At 37.4% G+C, this 13967-nt stretch overlaps 1 protein-coding gene across 1 annotated transcript; it reads left to right on the top strand.

Moving 5' to 3' along the window:
* Positions 1-180: 180 nt before the first annotated feature.
* On the top strand, positions 181-11617 carry LOC145232672 (uncharacterized). Its single transcript, XM_080097336.1, has 12 exons — positions 181-349; positions 904-1038; positions 2019-2195; positions 3197-3391; positions 4104-4228; positions 5613-5748; positions 7122-7310; positions 7871-7978; positions 8736-8913; positions 9556-9745; positions 10138-10304; positions 10763-11617. Exons 1-11 carry the CDS (start codon positions 298-300, stop codon positions 10300-10302), a joined length of 1650 nt encoding a protein of 549 aa, XP_079953462.1. The 5' UTR covers positions 181-297; the 3' UTR covers positions 10303-10304; positions 10763-11617.
* Positions 11618-13967: the final 2350 nt, after the last annotated feature.

Genomic DNA, 13967 nt, shown 5'->3' with positions numbered 1-13967 from the left:
ATTGAAATACTGAAAACGCTAAGACTTAAGAAGCGTACACTGTTATCGTGTGAATTTTATTTCAGTTGGTTGAAGTCAACTACTTTTGATAAGTCACATAGTTTTAGGCCTTTGACAAAAAGAAACAAGTATTTGTTTTAATACTTGACTTATTATTACACCAATTTGTTTCCTAGATTAGACTTTCAAGAGACAAACATAGATATAGTATCTAATAGTCCTGCGGGTGTTTTTTGCTTTCGATGATCTGTTAGATGTAAACTACCGCATTATAAAACAACTAACATTGGCGACAAGATGAAGGTACCATCATTGGCTGTTTTATTACTGTGGATTGCTACAAATGAAGGTATGTCTTGTGTTATCTACCAACGTACAAAGCTACAAAACTTAATCCGTTTCAAAACCATTCACAAAACGTGTTATGTTTAAAAATCTTTTATTAGTTTTAAACACTAATACACCCAATCCAAAATCTAACCAAGGCGTGGCCCTAAATAAATAATCCACCGAAGCGGCTCACGTTAATGCTTGGTGCTCTGGCTAGCTTTCCAAATGCCAAGTCGTACAGGCCCCAGAAGTACGCGCTTTTTAACCACCTAACGCATTTAAGACATAAGAATTTTCGTTCTTGGAAAAACTTTCAAACCATATTGTTTTACTGTACCACGGCATCAATAAGCACATTTAAGTCCTCGGGTTAGTTTGTGCAACTGCTCGGTCGAGCACCGAGCATAAAAAACAGCGATGCTCGGTACCGAGTACTCGGGTTCTGGCTCGACTAGGCCTATCTCTATATAGAGCGGTATACCGCCTAAAAAAATTGCTTAAATTTGCATTAAACCGTTGACGAAGTAGGGAATAGGTTACACACACTTAAAGATTTTCTGTGTGTTTCTACAGTGGTAAACATTGCACGGGCGTTTCAAATTACTGATACCTGCGGCCATCACCTTTTAATTTCCGCGAGAACAAGTTGCAGGATCGGAAGAACAGCAATAGCCGAATCTCTCGCAAATTTCGGGTTACCAGACGCAAGTAAGTTATATTTTGGACCTGTGGTTTAATTTCGTTTGCAACGTGTTTCACATTATTAAGTGAATTATCAAGTTGCGTTGTGACGTGCTTGCGTTTATTTCCTTTCTTCCTTTGTTTATCGTCCACTGTACATTTGCCAGAAGAGCTCTATAGACTTGATATTATGCCTGGCAGCAATAGCGTATATATTATCAACTAAACTTAAAATTAGCTACAACCAACTACTTGTAAGTTATCATTATTATCCCCGGTGGGTGGGCAACGCCTAAATGCGTTATGCTCAGCATGAGTTCCTGTCGAACTGCCTGATTTGTTGCAAATCCATTTGACCATTATTATTTGATTTTTCGACATTTTTTGATTTAAAGTATTAAGTTGGGAGATCGCTTGGCACTAAACCTATTTGGCCTCAGACATTGTATAATATTTTCTAATTCAGTTTGCAAAACATACTTCCGTATAGTGCTGTATAAAATATGTTTAACACGGGCCACTTAAAAGTCTAAAAAAACATAAATATCAAAAATGATTAGTAAAATATTCCAGTTAAGAAGAACATAAATTCATGACTGGAATCAGTCCCGAATCGTCAATGCAGACCAGCGATCACGGCACACTCATATATAAATAACAGTACGCCAGACCCATTGAAGGCGCTATACCGATTTTTCTAGCCTACGCCTTGCCACATGGTGGTGAATGCTTGGTGACCGGCTGATTCGGTATATGGCGCCTTCAATGGGCCTGGCGTACTGTTATTTATATATGAGTGTGCCGTGATCGCTGGTCTGCATTGACGATTCAGGACTGATCCCAGTTATGAATTTGTGATTAAAATATGCCATTGTGCATTTTTCCGTCCAGGACCCAGGTTTAAAATAATGTGACAGTAAACCCAAATATCAAAACTTCTTGGCATACGTTTTGGCAATTGGAAAGACAAGAAAAATGTCTTTGATGTACCTTTCTTTTTTGTTTAGTGGTCGACGTGTGTGCGATGAGAATTTCTCGTTGTTTTTACGACGAGCTGAACGATGATTATGACTGCACGTTTAATAGTACAACAAAATTCATCGACTGTGGCTGTCCTATGGAGGGGGTGCGATGGGAGGAAGGAAGGGTAGATGACACTTACGTGCCAGGAAAAACTTGTAACGGTAGTTAGTTAGTTTGGTTAGTTACTAACAGGCTTAAATTGTTCATTGATATACCACGTGGCAAATTTCTACTATAAAGTGTACCCATGAGTTACATTTAACCAAAAACATTCAACATCCCAACAAAATTCACCAACTGAAATTTTCCCCACACAACCCCTGGCCCTTAGCAAATTAACCCCTGAGGTCTATATATATCCGGTGTGGAAGCTTTGGTTTAGGCAAAACAACACATAATTCGTTTAGGGTTAAACATATGTCAACTAAGTATAATTCATGTTCGAATCCCAACAAAGTAAACCAGAATTGACATTAGAACCAAAAACTTTCCGTAAATAATTCGATTGCAGAATCTATCCTATTTTCAGTGTAGTCTACTTCAGTATTATATAGTTTCCCAATACATTGTTAAAACTAGACACATGTAAAAAAAACATGCAAATAACTGCGCTCGAACTGAAGACACTAGCTAGATGACCTGAATTTATGACAATTAACGCACAGATTACAATCTGCCGCGAAAGAATGTCACAAAATATTCGTTTCTTATCGTACTTCTTAGTGCTTGGTAACAGAAAACAGTCTATTCCACCACAAAAAAGTTTCGATGAAAATCGCTTCAACTAGAAAATTTTGTGTTTCCTTAGTTGACTGTGTAGAAAATAAAAATACTAAATAATAAAAAATTATGCGTAAGAAGTTTTAAGTCAATGGTTAAAACCATTTTCGACAAATTGTTCCACAATTCAGATAATTTTCATTACTCCGTAATATATACTACACAGTAGATGCTAAATCATAGAAATATCATTTGAAATTGGGTCTTTCATCAACTTCACAAGTCATATTCTAAGAGCTTATAACTGTCCATGTACAAACCATATGTAAAAACTAAGTTACAGTAAATTCCTCCCCTCAAGTTTTAAAATCGTCCTTTGAGAGGAATTCCTTCCCGGTTGGAAATCATTGTTTTAAGTTGAGAGGTCACTACTTGTATTCAGATATCAATGAATGTGAGAAGGGAACTGACGAATGCGATCCGTTTCGAGCAACTTGTTATAACTTGGAAGGTGGATACGAATGCACTTGCAAGGAAGGCTACATTGGAGATGGAAAAAGTTGCATTCCAGACCCTGCCTTCGATATCTGTGAAAACAGTGACTGTCACGTTGATGCAGATTGTACATCAAGAGAGCGTGAGTACACAAGTATAGGCTTTTCTTCCTCATAACCCATAGCCAGGGTTGCCATCGACATGAACCTCAAAATAAGGACAAGCGAATAACGAAACTTTCATACGAAACGAAACAAACGTTTTTGAGCCATGACATGTATCATGTGCTATATATTTTTCCCGAAACAATCTGTTTCAGCAACCCATTAGAAAAAAACTCCTTCGTGCATCTCACGACAGCCCAGGTCTAGGTTTACTTTTACTTGTAGCAAGGATTTGACTGCCATTTCGCTACGTTTAGGACTCAGGTCAAAAACAAGGACGTTGGACAAATTCTAAAAATTAAGACGGTATGGCTACCCTGCCGAAATAAGGCGCTATAGGTTTTGCGGAAGACAAACCTGTTTCATTTTATGGCCTTGTTTATCTAACAGAATAATTTTAAAACACATTTTAGTTTGTCACAGCGAAAGAATGAAATATAATTACACATGCAACTTGTGATATGTTTAATGAAAGGTGGAAATCGTTGCAAGAATGGAAATGGACCTGGGAATGATTTCCAGAATAAATTTCTTAGGATTTATACCCAAGTTCAAGCCTGCAAAGTTTTTCTACATTTATTAAATTTAATTTTAAAGAAGGCCTGAACATTAACATAGAGGAGTTACTGCATACATGTATACTTGATTTATTTTGTGACCAAAACCATAACGTTGTCATTTATTATGTAGGTGTGGTTGGTTGCTACGGTTACAGTGGTCTTCCTACGCCTTCGCTCGTTGTTGCCGACGGGATTAAAGCTTTCGATTGCTTGGAAACTTGTACTACGTTGGGCACCACTTACGCAGTTATCACAGTAAGTACTGACTTGTACAATGTTGCGGTGACTGACTGCAAATGTCAGGTTAATTGTTTCAATTGTAAAAAATATCCTACAAGGAACTTGCAATAAGATTGTCCAACTTAATATGCTATTCTAGTTTGTCAAAATATTTGTGTCTGCATGAGTCAATCCAGCATTGGGAAGAAAAACATGTTAAATTGTGTTAAAGTGCCAGTATGATAAATGCCGATAGATGGTGCAAAGAACTGAAATATTAATTGGGCAGCTAAAGAAGTGTAGAGTTGTGAAGTAAGTTGTTTTTAAATTGCACACATTTGAAACTAAGATTTGAAGTTATTTTTTTTCAATTTTTAAAGACAAAAGCATACCCAAAGCCAAATAGCCCCCACCGTCAGCATATTTTTAGTTTTAGCGTTTTAAACAGGTGTTTATGCTCTTTGCGACACCTACCGAGTTTTTTCTAAATGTGCAGCAATGTGACAATGATTTTTCGTCGTATTAGGCACTTGCCACGCAACGTTACTTTTTTATAATGGTACGTTGACTAATTATAAGTCTATGTCGGTTGGTATCTATAACACACGTGTATGCTAAATATTATAGCTTGACATTATATGATGCATGTTTTGTTTCAGGAAACGTTATAGGTCAGACCTAGACTGACACTAATTAATCGCATTACAGTTCACCGATCTTACATGCAAATGAGGTAACAATAAACACGTCGCATTAAAGGATATATTAGTGGCTTATTTGCATCCTGTACACCAGGGCTTATCAATGTTTGTTTTCCACTGCCAAGGCACGTTAAAAAAGTAAAAACCTTTATCTTACACAAACTTAATTTGACGTGGTATTTGAATAAAGTACAAGATGCAAATCAAAATTCACATAATGCCCAGTGGTGGGAGCTATAACGCCCTAGTGTGTACAAAAAGATGTAAGAACAGAGCAAGAACACAATTAAATAGTTTGGTCCAGGGGTTCTAAAATCTTGTTGGACCTGAAGTTTGAATACTTTTTTCAAATTGGTTTTTTGATTTACCACAAAATGCAAAGTTTAAACAAATATGTACAACAGTATGGTTAAAAACGAATTTAACTTCCCAAAAATCAGCATGTGATATAATAAACTAGTACTAACTTAAGTAACTCTGTGACCTATCCAAAACGATTTGGTGGTCCATGGCAGGGCCATGTAGCACAGTTTGGGAACCGTGGTTCAGTTAGATGCGCTTGACCAACAAACAAGCACAAAAAACGTTCTGCGATAGGCAACCTAAATTTATGCCGTTTAAGTTCATTATGCCGTACGTTTAAAAAAAGTTAAACGTCTAACTATGTTTGACTAACTTGCGTTACACATGTGTTTAACCACTTCGTTGTTTTAAAAAAGCTCGCCACAAGCTGTCACTGTACAGACGATGATCCAGTCGGAGCGGAAATGGTTGGTGCGTGCACTAATCAATGCGGACCCACAGCTGATATAACTTGCGGTGACGAAGGCACGGTTGCTTCTTATTATAACACTGGTAAGATCGTGGTGTGTTATCAGCTTAAGCTAATTTGGGGTGCACTATGTTTGCCGCCGTGTTTTGGCACCTTGCCACCTTTGGTATATACTTGAGGCGAGTAAAACTATTCGGCCCGCAGCCCTGTTGATAAAAATTCTGCTCATAAAAGTTTTGCTTTACGGTATAAAAACTTTATTTACAACGCTTTATATGTGCGCTGATTGTTAGCGATTTCCTCACAAATAACTCAATACTTGTAAATACAAGTAACTTTCTTCCAACAATAGTTGGACAAATACATTACTTTAAAAAACCATAAACATACAAAATATATATTCTTCAAAGGTCCTCGGTTTCATAAAGTAATGTAGTTGACAGTCTTATAGTAGGCTACTCCTAGTTTTGATATTAAAATAGACAACTTTTTGCATTGTTGGCAAAACGTAGCCAAACAACGAAAACATTTATTGAAGCTAAGCTTAATTTGAGAATTAACAGCATTGTAAACAGTAAATGGAACGGACTTGGAATTACAAAATTAGTACGGCATGTTGCGACTTGCCTGACCTTGATCTTGGCTCCTTGCACCTAAAATGTTGCTGACTCCTGGTATACTATTTTGCCCTTTACCAAATAGCCACTTTGCAACGTCTAAAAAGTAGTCAAGCTAAAACATGGGTTTTTAACCAAAAATGCACGCTGCCGCTAAAGCAGGGTGCACAACCTGTCGCTATGACGGCCGCATCGCAGATCCTGATTTCACCAAAGGCCGCCATAGGTCTGCTTATTTTTAGTTTCAAAATTACTGATAAAAGAGATGGGATTGTGTTTTTGGCATTTTTGCACACAACATGTGCATATAGTTACCAGCTGGTAATCTTTCCAACCCCACAAAATAGAGTTTTGGGGCACTTTTGAAAATCAAATTTATATCAAGAGTTTAATTACGTCACGGCCGCCAGTACATGCATTTTAATAGACATGTTCGCGGCCGCAAAAACTCGTCTTCGATGCCGCAGGTTGTGCACTCCTGCCATAATGCGCCAACCTCACCCTCTAATGAATCCCTGCCACATAACGCTTTTAGTAACGGCGTATACGCTGCAGCGCGTTTATCATTTCCCGCCAATTGTGCCCCTACCTTAATCGCGCTATATCCCAACGTTGCGCAGCTGTTTCCGGCTTGGTAAATTTTTTGGGGCAATTGCACTGCTACGATTTGTATAACCGGCGAAATAAACTAAACTCAAGAATGTTGAGTCATTGAGGTTGAGAAATAACCTAATTGACGGATAATACTAAAAGAGATTCGAAAACTAGCTATGTACTACAAAGAGGTGTCGGCAATAAACTGCAACAGCACCCAAAACTTAACACTTCCGTTTTATCAGGTGCTGACTACTCGTGTACGTGCAAAAGCGGTTTTACGGGAAACGGTACATTTTGTGAGGATTTGGCAGAGTGTGAAATATTGGCGGTTCCCCCGAACACTATATGTGTCGACTTAACTGGAGGCTACGAGTTTGTGTGCCAAACCGGATTTATAAAAATAGCAAATGGTTCCTGTGTGGTGGCGAATGGTAAGATTTTAATGATTGTAATAGCCAGAGTGCTGTGTTTATTCGGAAAAATACAGAATATTCTATGAGCCCAAACTAAATAAATTTATACCTGTTGAATATTCAGAAATCCAAATTGGCCAGAAGCGGGTCCCAAACCTGCCCTGAAACTCGAAGAAACAACGGTCCAAACACAATTTTTTGAAATCAACTTTTTAAAAATATAAGATTTGTTTTATTTAGTTAGGCTCGAAGGTGAATTGTAAAACTGCGATACAAAATTGCAGAAGTGAAGGCTAAATAAAGCTCTGAGTCAATCCTGTTCCATTTTATACTTAGAAACCGTACTGGTGTCAAACTGAAGAGACTCAAAAACCCCAGTGCAACTTGCAATTTTGTATCTCATTAACTACGCGTTTTGCATGATCTAAGTTTTGTGCTTGTACGTGCAATGTCGATCGAATTAAAAGACCAACCAACGATGCACTAGACTATTTTAGGATGGCGAACTGCCAACTATTTAAAAAACAAAAACAATACAGTAAAGAAACTTTATAACCGTAAGTGCAATTGATATTTAGTGCTGTCATGCGATGAAATTGAAACAATCGACGCAGTGGAATACAGAAGGCAAGAAAGCTGGGCCCCAGACTGCTCGAGAGTTCAGTTCAGAAACTGTGATGGTTCAGGTAAACTTTGCAACGTCAAAATAGAAATGAACCTGAAAATATTTAAACATTTGTAAAAATAAAACGGAAAAAAGTTTTAAGCCAAAGCATACATAGAACACAAGTAGTCCAACTCATTGTTACGCGATAGAGCCTCATGGACGCCATCTAGTGTCCTATTTAATAGAGCGGGTATAGAGAAAAACACATAAATTGATTTTTATTTTACAAACTAGTACGCTTTATTCGAAATTGACAGGCAAAATCGAATAAAACTTTTAGGTTCCAACATTAGAGCGTGATAATGCACGCTGTATGCAAATATTTAAAGTTTACATGAAAAATAAGTCGCCAAATTCACATAAAAATATTAGCTCGTAATATTACGCTAAAATGTTAGAACCCGAAATTTTCTTTTAATTTGGGAAACAAATGTCGCTTTGAAGCTCTCCAGTTTGTAAAAATCAGAAAAGTTAGGTATTATTTTCCTATACCCACTGTATCATTATAGACACAAAATGGCTCCATATAGGCTTTATTGTGTAACAATTGGAGGACAACCTGTGGTTTATACAGACTTTGAGGAAAGCAAGGGAATTTTTTTAGTACAAGTTTGGCTTGGATCATATTACGAGCTTTAATATTTGTAACTATGTTAACTGTCACATCTCCTTCAAAGAATGGCGACATTTCTTTTTTAAACTATTCTAGACTTGAGTGTCGTCGAAGAAAACCACACCGTGCATTGCATGTTTTATAGCCTCTCACGTTTTTACAGGCGACCCTGAAGAGGCTGTAGCAAGTACTGGTTATGGAACAAGCGTTTGTGCAGATGGGAGTCTTGTTTCAGAGTTTAATGCGACAAACGCTTTTCCGATGGAAAACTTCATTGACCATACAAGTTGGAACCTGTTCAACCCTGTGGCTACCTGCAATAAAACAAAATTCACATTGACGTAAGCAGCCACAAATTTATGAGTGTTGGTAGTTTTTGTTTTATTTTGTTTATACTTCTCTTTTTTACTTTACCTGGTTTCAGTATTTCTTGTATCTGGCTATTTATCTTCGATTGTTTGACCTTTTACTGTAATGTTTACACATGTCTTTCTTTAGTCTCTGATGTTTTTCACTCCGAGCTTGTTATATAACAAGCATACACGTGTTTTTCTTTAAGCAAGTGGTTCTGAACCTGTTGTACGCAAACCTTTGGTACGTAATTTAGGTTAGTAAGCAAAAATTGCAACTTACCCAAATGACCAGCCCAAATTTTGGATGAAACTTAATTGTACCTTTGACCAGGTTTTTTTTTAAAGTTTGGTTTGGGTGACCGCTAAGTAGTTTTAAGAGACCGCAAGTGTTTCATTTAAATACCAAAAAATAGCCATATTTGCTTAAACGAATTATTTATTAGTTAAATTAAATTTTGGGAAACCGCTGGAGAAATTTGGGGGACCCCACTGGTTTCATAAATATGCTAATCTAGATTAGAAAAGAGGCCTACCGCTTGTTTAGCCATTAAACAGGGTTTAGGTAGTAGAAAAGTCGTTACACGCTCACTGCAAAGCATTTTGAGAACCAAATTGTGTGTGTTTTTACAGTGTAGATCGAGTTGTCATGAACGCTGCCGGCTTCTCCCTTGGTGACATGGGTCTTGGGGATTTCCCCCCTAATGACGACACCTCCGCCTATCCCGCAGAATGCAGAGGGCGCCGTTACGCTGATCAATCAGGACTCCGCTATCTGTTCGAACACGATTTAACTGACAAGTGTAACCTCACTCGTATTATAGTAAGATATCTTTTGTACGATAGAAATGATTGTCTATGCTAGTTTTTTATCTTAATTTGTGCACGGTTTAAATTTCAATATCGACACAATAAAAATATTTCTAGCACTGAAAAAGATTTACAAAAAATGCATAAGACCTACTTCAATAAAAAAAGTACTACACTTTTGTAAACATATCTTTGGTGGGTGCTCGTTTGCATTTTGGTTTTAAAGTTGGACTGTCGTAACATGAGAATAACTCAATCAATGTTTTTGTGTCTATATGTGACTAAAACCTTATTTTTTAGAAAACAGACAAACGAAAAAAGAGCAACAAGGCTATTTTTTAACCGATAACTGTTGTTTATAGGCTGTTGTTTGTAGGTTTAACTGTTGTTAACTGTTGTTTGTAGGCCAGTCCAGAAAGTGAAACAATAATTTTTCAATTGACTGGAGTTATTGGAAAAAGAAATGGTCTGATTGCACGGGAGAGTCGAATGGATTATACGTTGAATTGCACATTCACTAAAACTCGAATTGTAGGCACACACTATTTCGAAATTGTGGATGGACAATAAATGTAAGTTCGAATACAAACAAGTTTGAAAAATGGCTTTTTTACTATTGGTGACAACATGGAGCATAAATCCAGCATCAGGTTAGCATATATAGGCTTCGTTAAAACTTTTACGTCAGGGGTGTGCAACCTGCGGCCCGTTGATTAAAGGTTGTGGGGCCCGTCGAGATTGGTTTCAAATGTACTGGAAAACGAGTCCAATTATTTTCTATTTTTTAGCAGATTAATGCGCCCAGTGATATTTTTCTGTCACCTGACAATAACAATAATGCGGCTATAGAATCAAATGCGAATTTTACGTGTTAACTCAATATAAGCCTACGCAGAATTGGTATGCATCATTACAGATCTAATTATTGTAATTGTACTGGGTCCAATAGAGAAAAAGGTTACATGCACATAACCCCTGTTTTACGTGGTTAATGCACAGGTCTATAAAATAAACTTGTTGTTTGTTTTAGGTTTACAGGATACAGTGATTCCACCCTTGCCTTTGGCTTTAAAGTCAATAAGTTTAAGAACACTAAGCAACATTTTTCACCTTTCGAAATGTCAATTCAACAGACAAATTCACATTTTTGTGTTTCCCTTTTGGTCTTATATGTAACCTGTATGACTGTAAACTGAGTGCCAGTAGTTGTCGATAGAACCAACAAAGTAGTATGTTCGTCGTTATTGTGTAGAATTTACAACAAACAGAAATATAAACTTTCCTTGTGTTCGTGCGCCAGTCATCAGACGATTCGACATCCTATACAGGGCGTCTATATCAGGGTAATGTCAGCTACCCAACACAGTCGCTCTGAAACACGAAAAGGTTAAAGACGTTAAAGACACTAGCGCAGGACCTGAACGAAGAAATGGTTTAGGTCAGTGCTTCCCAACCTTTTCCACCTCACGGCTCACTTTTCAAAAAAAAAATTTGGCGGACCACCATTTCATATTGCGACAAACCCACAATGGAAAAAGAACAAAAAATAAGGAAGAAAAATAATACCCGCACAAGCAATACTTCTGTTAATCTGATTTAAAATGATGACACCAAGTCGGAGTTTATTGGGAGACAACCTCACACGCAATGCAGCATTTAGTGTTAAGTTAAGATTATTTCGTGTCTTCGATTTCGTGATAGTTACTGATACAAGTGGTGCTGTGATGCGACAGTTGCAGTTTAAATACTGTTGTGGCGTAACAATTGTAGTTTGTTTGTGTGATAAAGCTTTGTTCAACGTGAAATCTTATACGGCTTTCGTAATACTAGTAGGTAATATTATATTTTAGATAGACAGAGTAATAAACTTGAAAGTACGTTCTCACGAACTGTGTAATTTTTGTTACCTTTATATTGGTATTGTAATAGTTTAAAAAGCTTCGCTGCCTACCAGAAAGAACGTCGTTGGCAATAATTGCTGCGTCAGCTATTTGCTGATTCAGCAATTATTGTTGTCGTATCGTATACGTACGGTTGCGTACGGTGGCCCACAAGTGCAATTCAACATTTTTTTGGCGTACATTTATTTTTCAGTGCAAACATTTATTTTTCGGTGCAAACATTTATTTTTCAGTGCAAACATTTATTTTTCAGTGCAAACATTTTTATTTCAGTGCAAACATTTATTTTTCGGTGCAAACATTTATTTTTCAGTGCAAACATTTATTTTTCAGTGCAAACATTTATTTTTCAGTGCAAACATTTATTTTTCGATGCAAACATTTATTTTTTGATGCAAACATTTTTTTTCCAGTGCAAATATTTTTATTTCAGTGCAAAAAATTTTTTTTGTTGCAAACTTTTTTTGAGCAAACATTTATGGCTTCATCACCTAGGACTTACACGGCGTGTCAAAAATTGCAAAATGACATGGTAGGCATTGTGCAGCCTACAGTCGGAGCTTAGGATGTAATCAGACCTTGTCCGGGCCAAGTGTGCTAAGCGATGGCTTAGTGCGGTGGTTCTCAACCTTTCATAGATCGTGCCCCCCTTCAAGTAACCTTAAGGACCTGTGCCCCCAATAAATAACCCCTTAGGACCCAGTGACCCCTGCACACACAAAAACGCAGATAAAAAACTTACTTAAATTAAAGTCCAGGATTTATAGGGGTAGTAATAAATTTCTATAAAACAGACAAACGGCATAAATATTAAGACATGGGCCATGCGCATGGGCGCCGCCACGTAGGGGCAAGAGGGGGCACTTGCCCCCTCTTGGAATTTCAGTGTACCTCAATGTAACATATTTAGAAGCAAACCTAATTAAAGTGGCAGCGCGGGGATTTGTGACATCGTTCAATACTTTAACTTTTAGGCAACTCAATTGTGAAGTACACGATTTATGGCTTCATATGTAACAAATTCTTGATGCGGTAAATTATCAGCCAAAATTTGCCCCCTCTTGCAAAATTTTCTGCCGGCGCCCATGGCCATGCGTACCTTAACAAGTACAGTGCTCACGTTTCACAAATTGCTATGGCCATGAAATTAGGTAAAAAGCCGAATCCTAAAAATAGGTAACGGCAAATCAACTTTTTAGTTCCAGAATCGTTAAAGTTTATTGTTGAAGAAAAATCACATCAAATCAAGTAGGTATGGTACTTGGTGGCCCCAATGTGCCACGAAGACCGAGTGACAATTTGTCGATTAATTTAAAAATACGAATGAACATCCGTATGTAATAAATCCAAAGTCAAGACATTTGTAACATATCCTTAATTTTGTGCATTACGAAAGAAAGGGGTTACGCCACGAAGAAAAAAAATACTTAATGTATCTTGGCGAATGTTTCTAGTGAACCGACACGCGTGGCCCAGAGGGCCCCGGTTGAGAATCACTGACGTAGTTCATTGAACAGGGGCTAAGTCTAAGCTGGTTAAGTCTGGACTTAGCGAGCTAAACAAGGTCAACTAATGGCTTAACAAATTTAAAAAGGGCTAAGTATGGACAGATTGGGGGCGGGCTAAGCTGGCTGTGAGAGCGAAGCGGGAGTACAGTTTCAGGCGTAACCGGGAGGAAGAAGGCTCAATAAAGCCATATGCAGCAAATGGAAGGACTACTTTCTAATAGGGCACAAATAAAATCGATTTTAATTTATCTGAATTTTCGGGACTTGAATTAAATATATGTGCCGGTTTACCTACTTCCCTTTGACAATATGAAGCAAAATAGCAAAATACTTCACTTTGGCATTATAAAGCAAAATAGTTCGATGTGGCGGACAATTTGATTTTTTTTTAAGAAGTTAACACAAGGTCAGAAGTATTGGACCTTTATTTTAAACTAAACAATAATAGGAAGTGTGATGTATATTGCTTGACAATGAAGCCTATTAGCAAGCTTCACCGTAAAACAACACAACATTTTACATGTCCTACAGTGCAGCTAAGACAAACAACTCCAGCGTTTTGGTCTTTGGCATGGTGTGCAGAGAGTAGGCTACAGACAGAATGTAAATGTGGATAAGTGCAAAAAAACAATCCATCTTAACTTTAAATCCACAACATACTTGTTATTATAATTTTTATTAACTGTAGAAAGTACTGAATTGTTTAGTGGCCAGGGATTACAACCAATTGCCTGTGTAATGTACAGGTTTATCACGTTTCCACAATTTTGAAAAATTTTGACACACCCTGTAATGGAACCTACAAATTTTTTAGCACTGAAAAAAA

Source organism: Phallusia mammillata, chromosome 6 (genome assembly GCF_965637545.1).
Source record: "Phallusia mammillata chromosome 6, kaPhaMamm4.hap1.1, whole genome shotgun sequence".
NCBI classification, from domain to species: Eukaryota; Metazoa; Chordata; class Ascidiacea; order Phlebobranchia; family Ascidiidae; genus Phallusia; species Phallusia mammillata.
The sequence above is the reverse complement of the archived record's forward strand: the minus strand, read 5'-3'. Positions and strand labels throughout refer to the sequence as shown.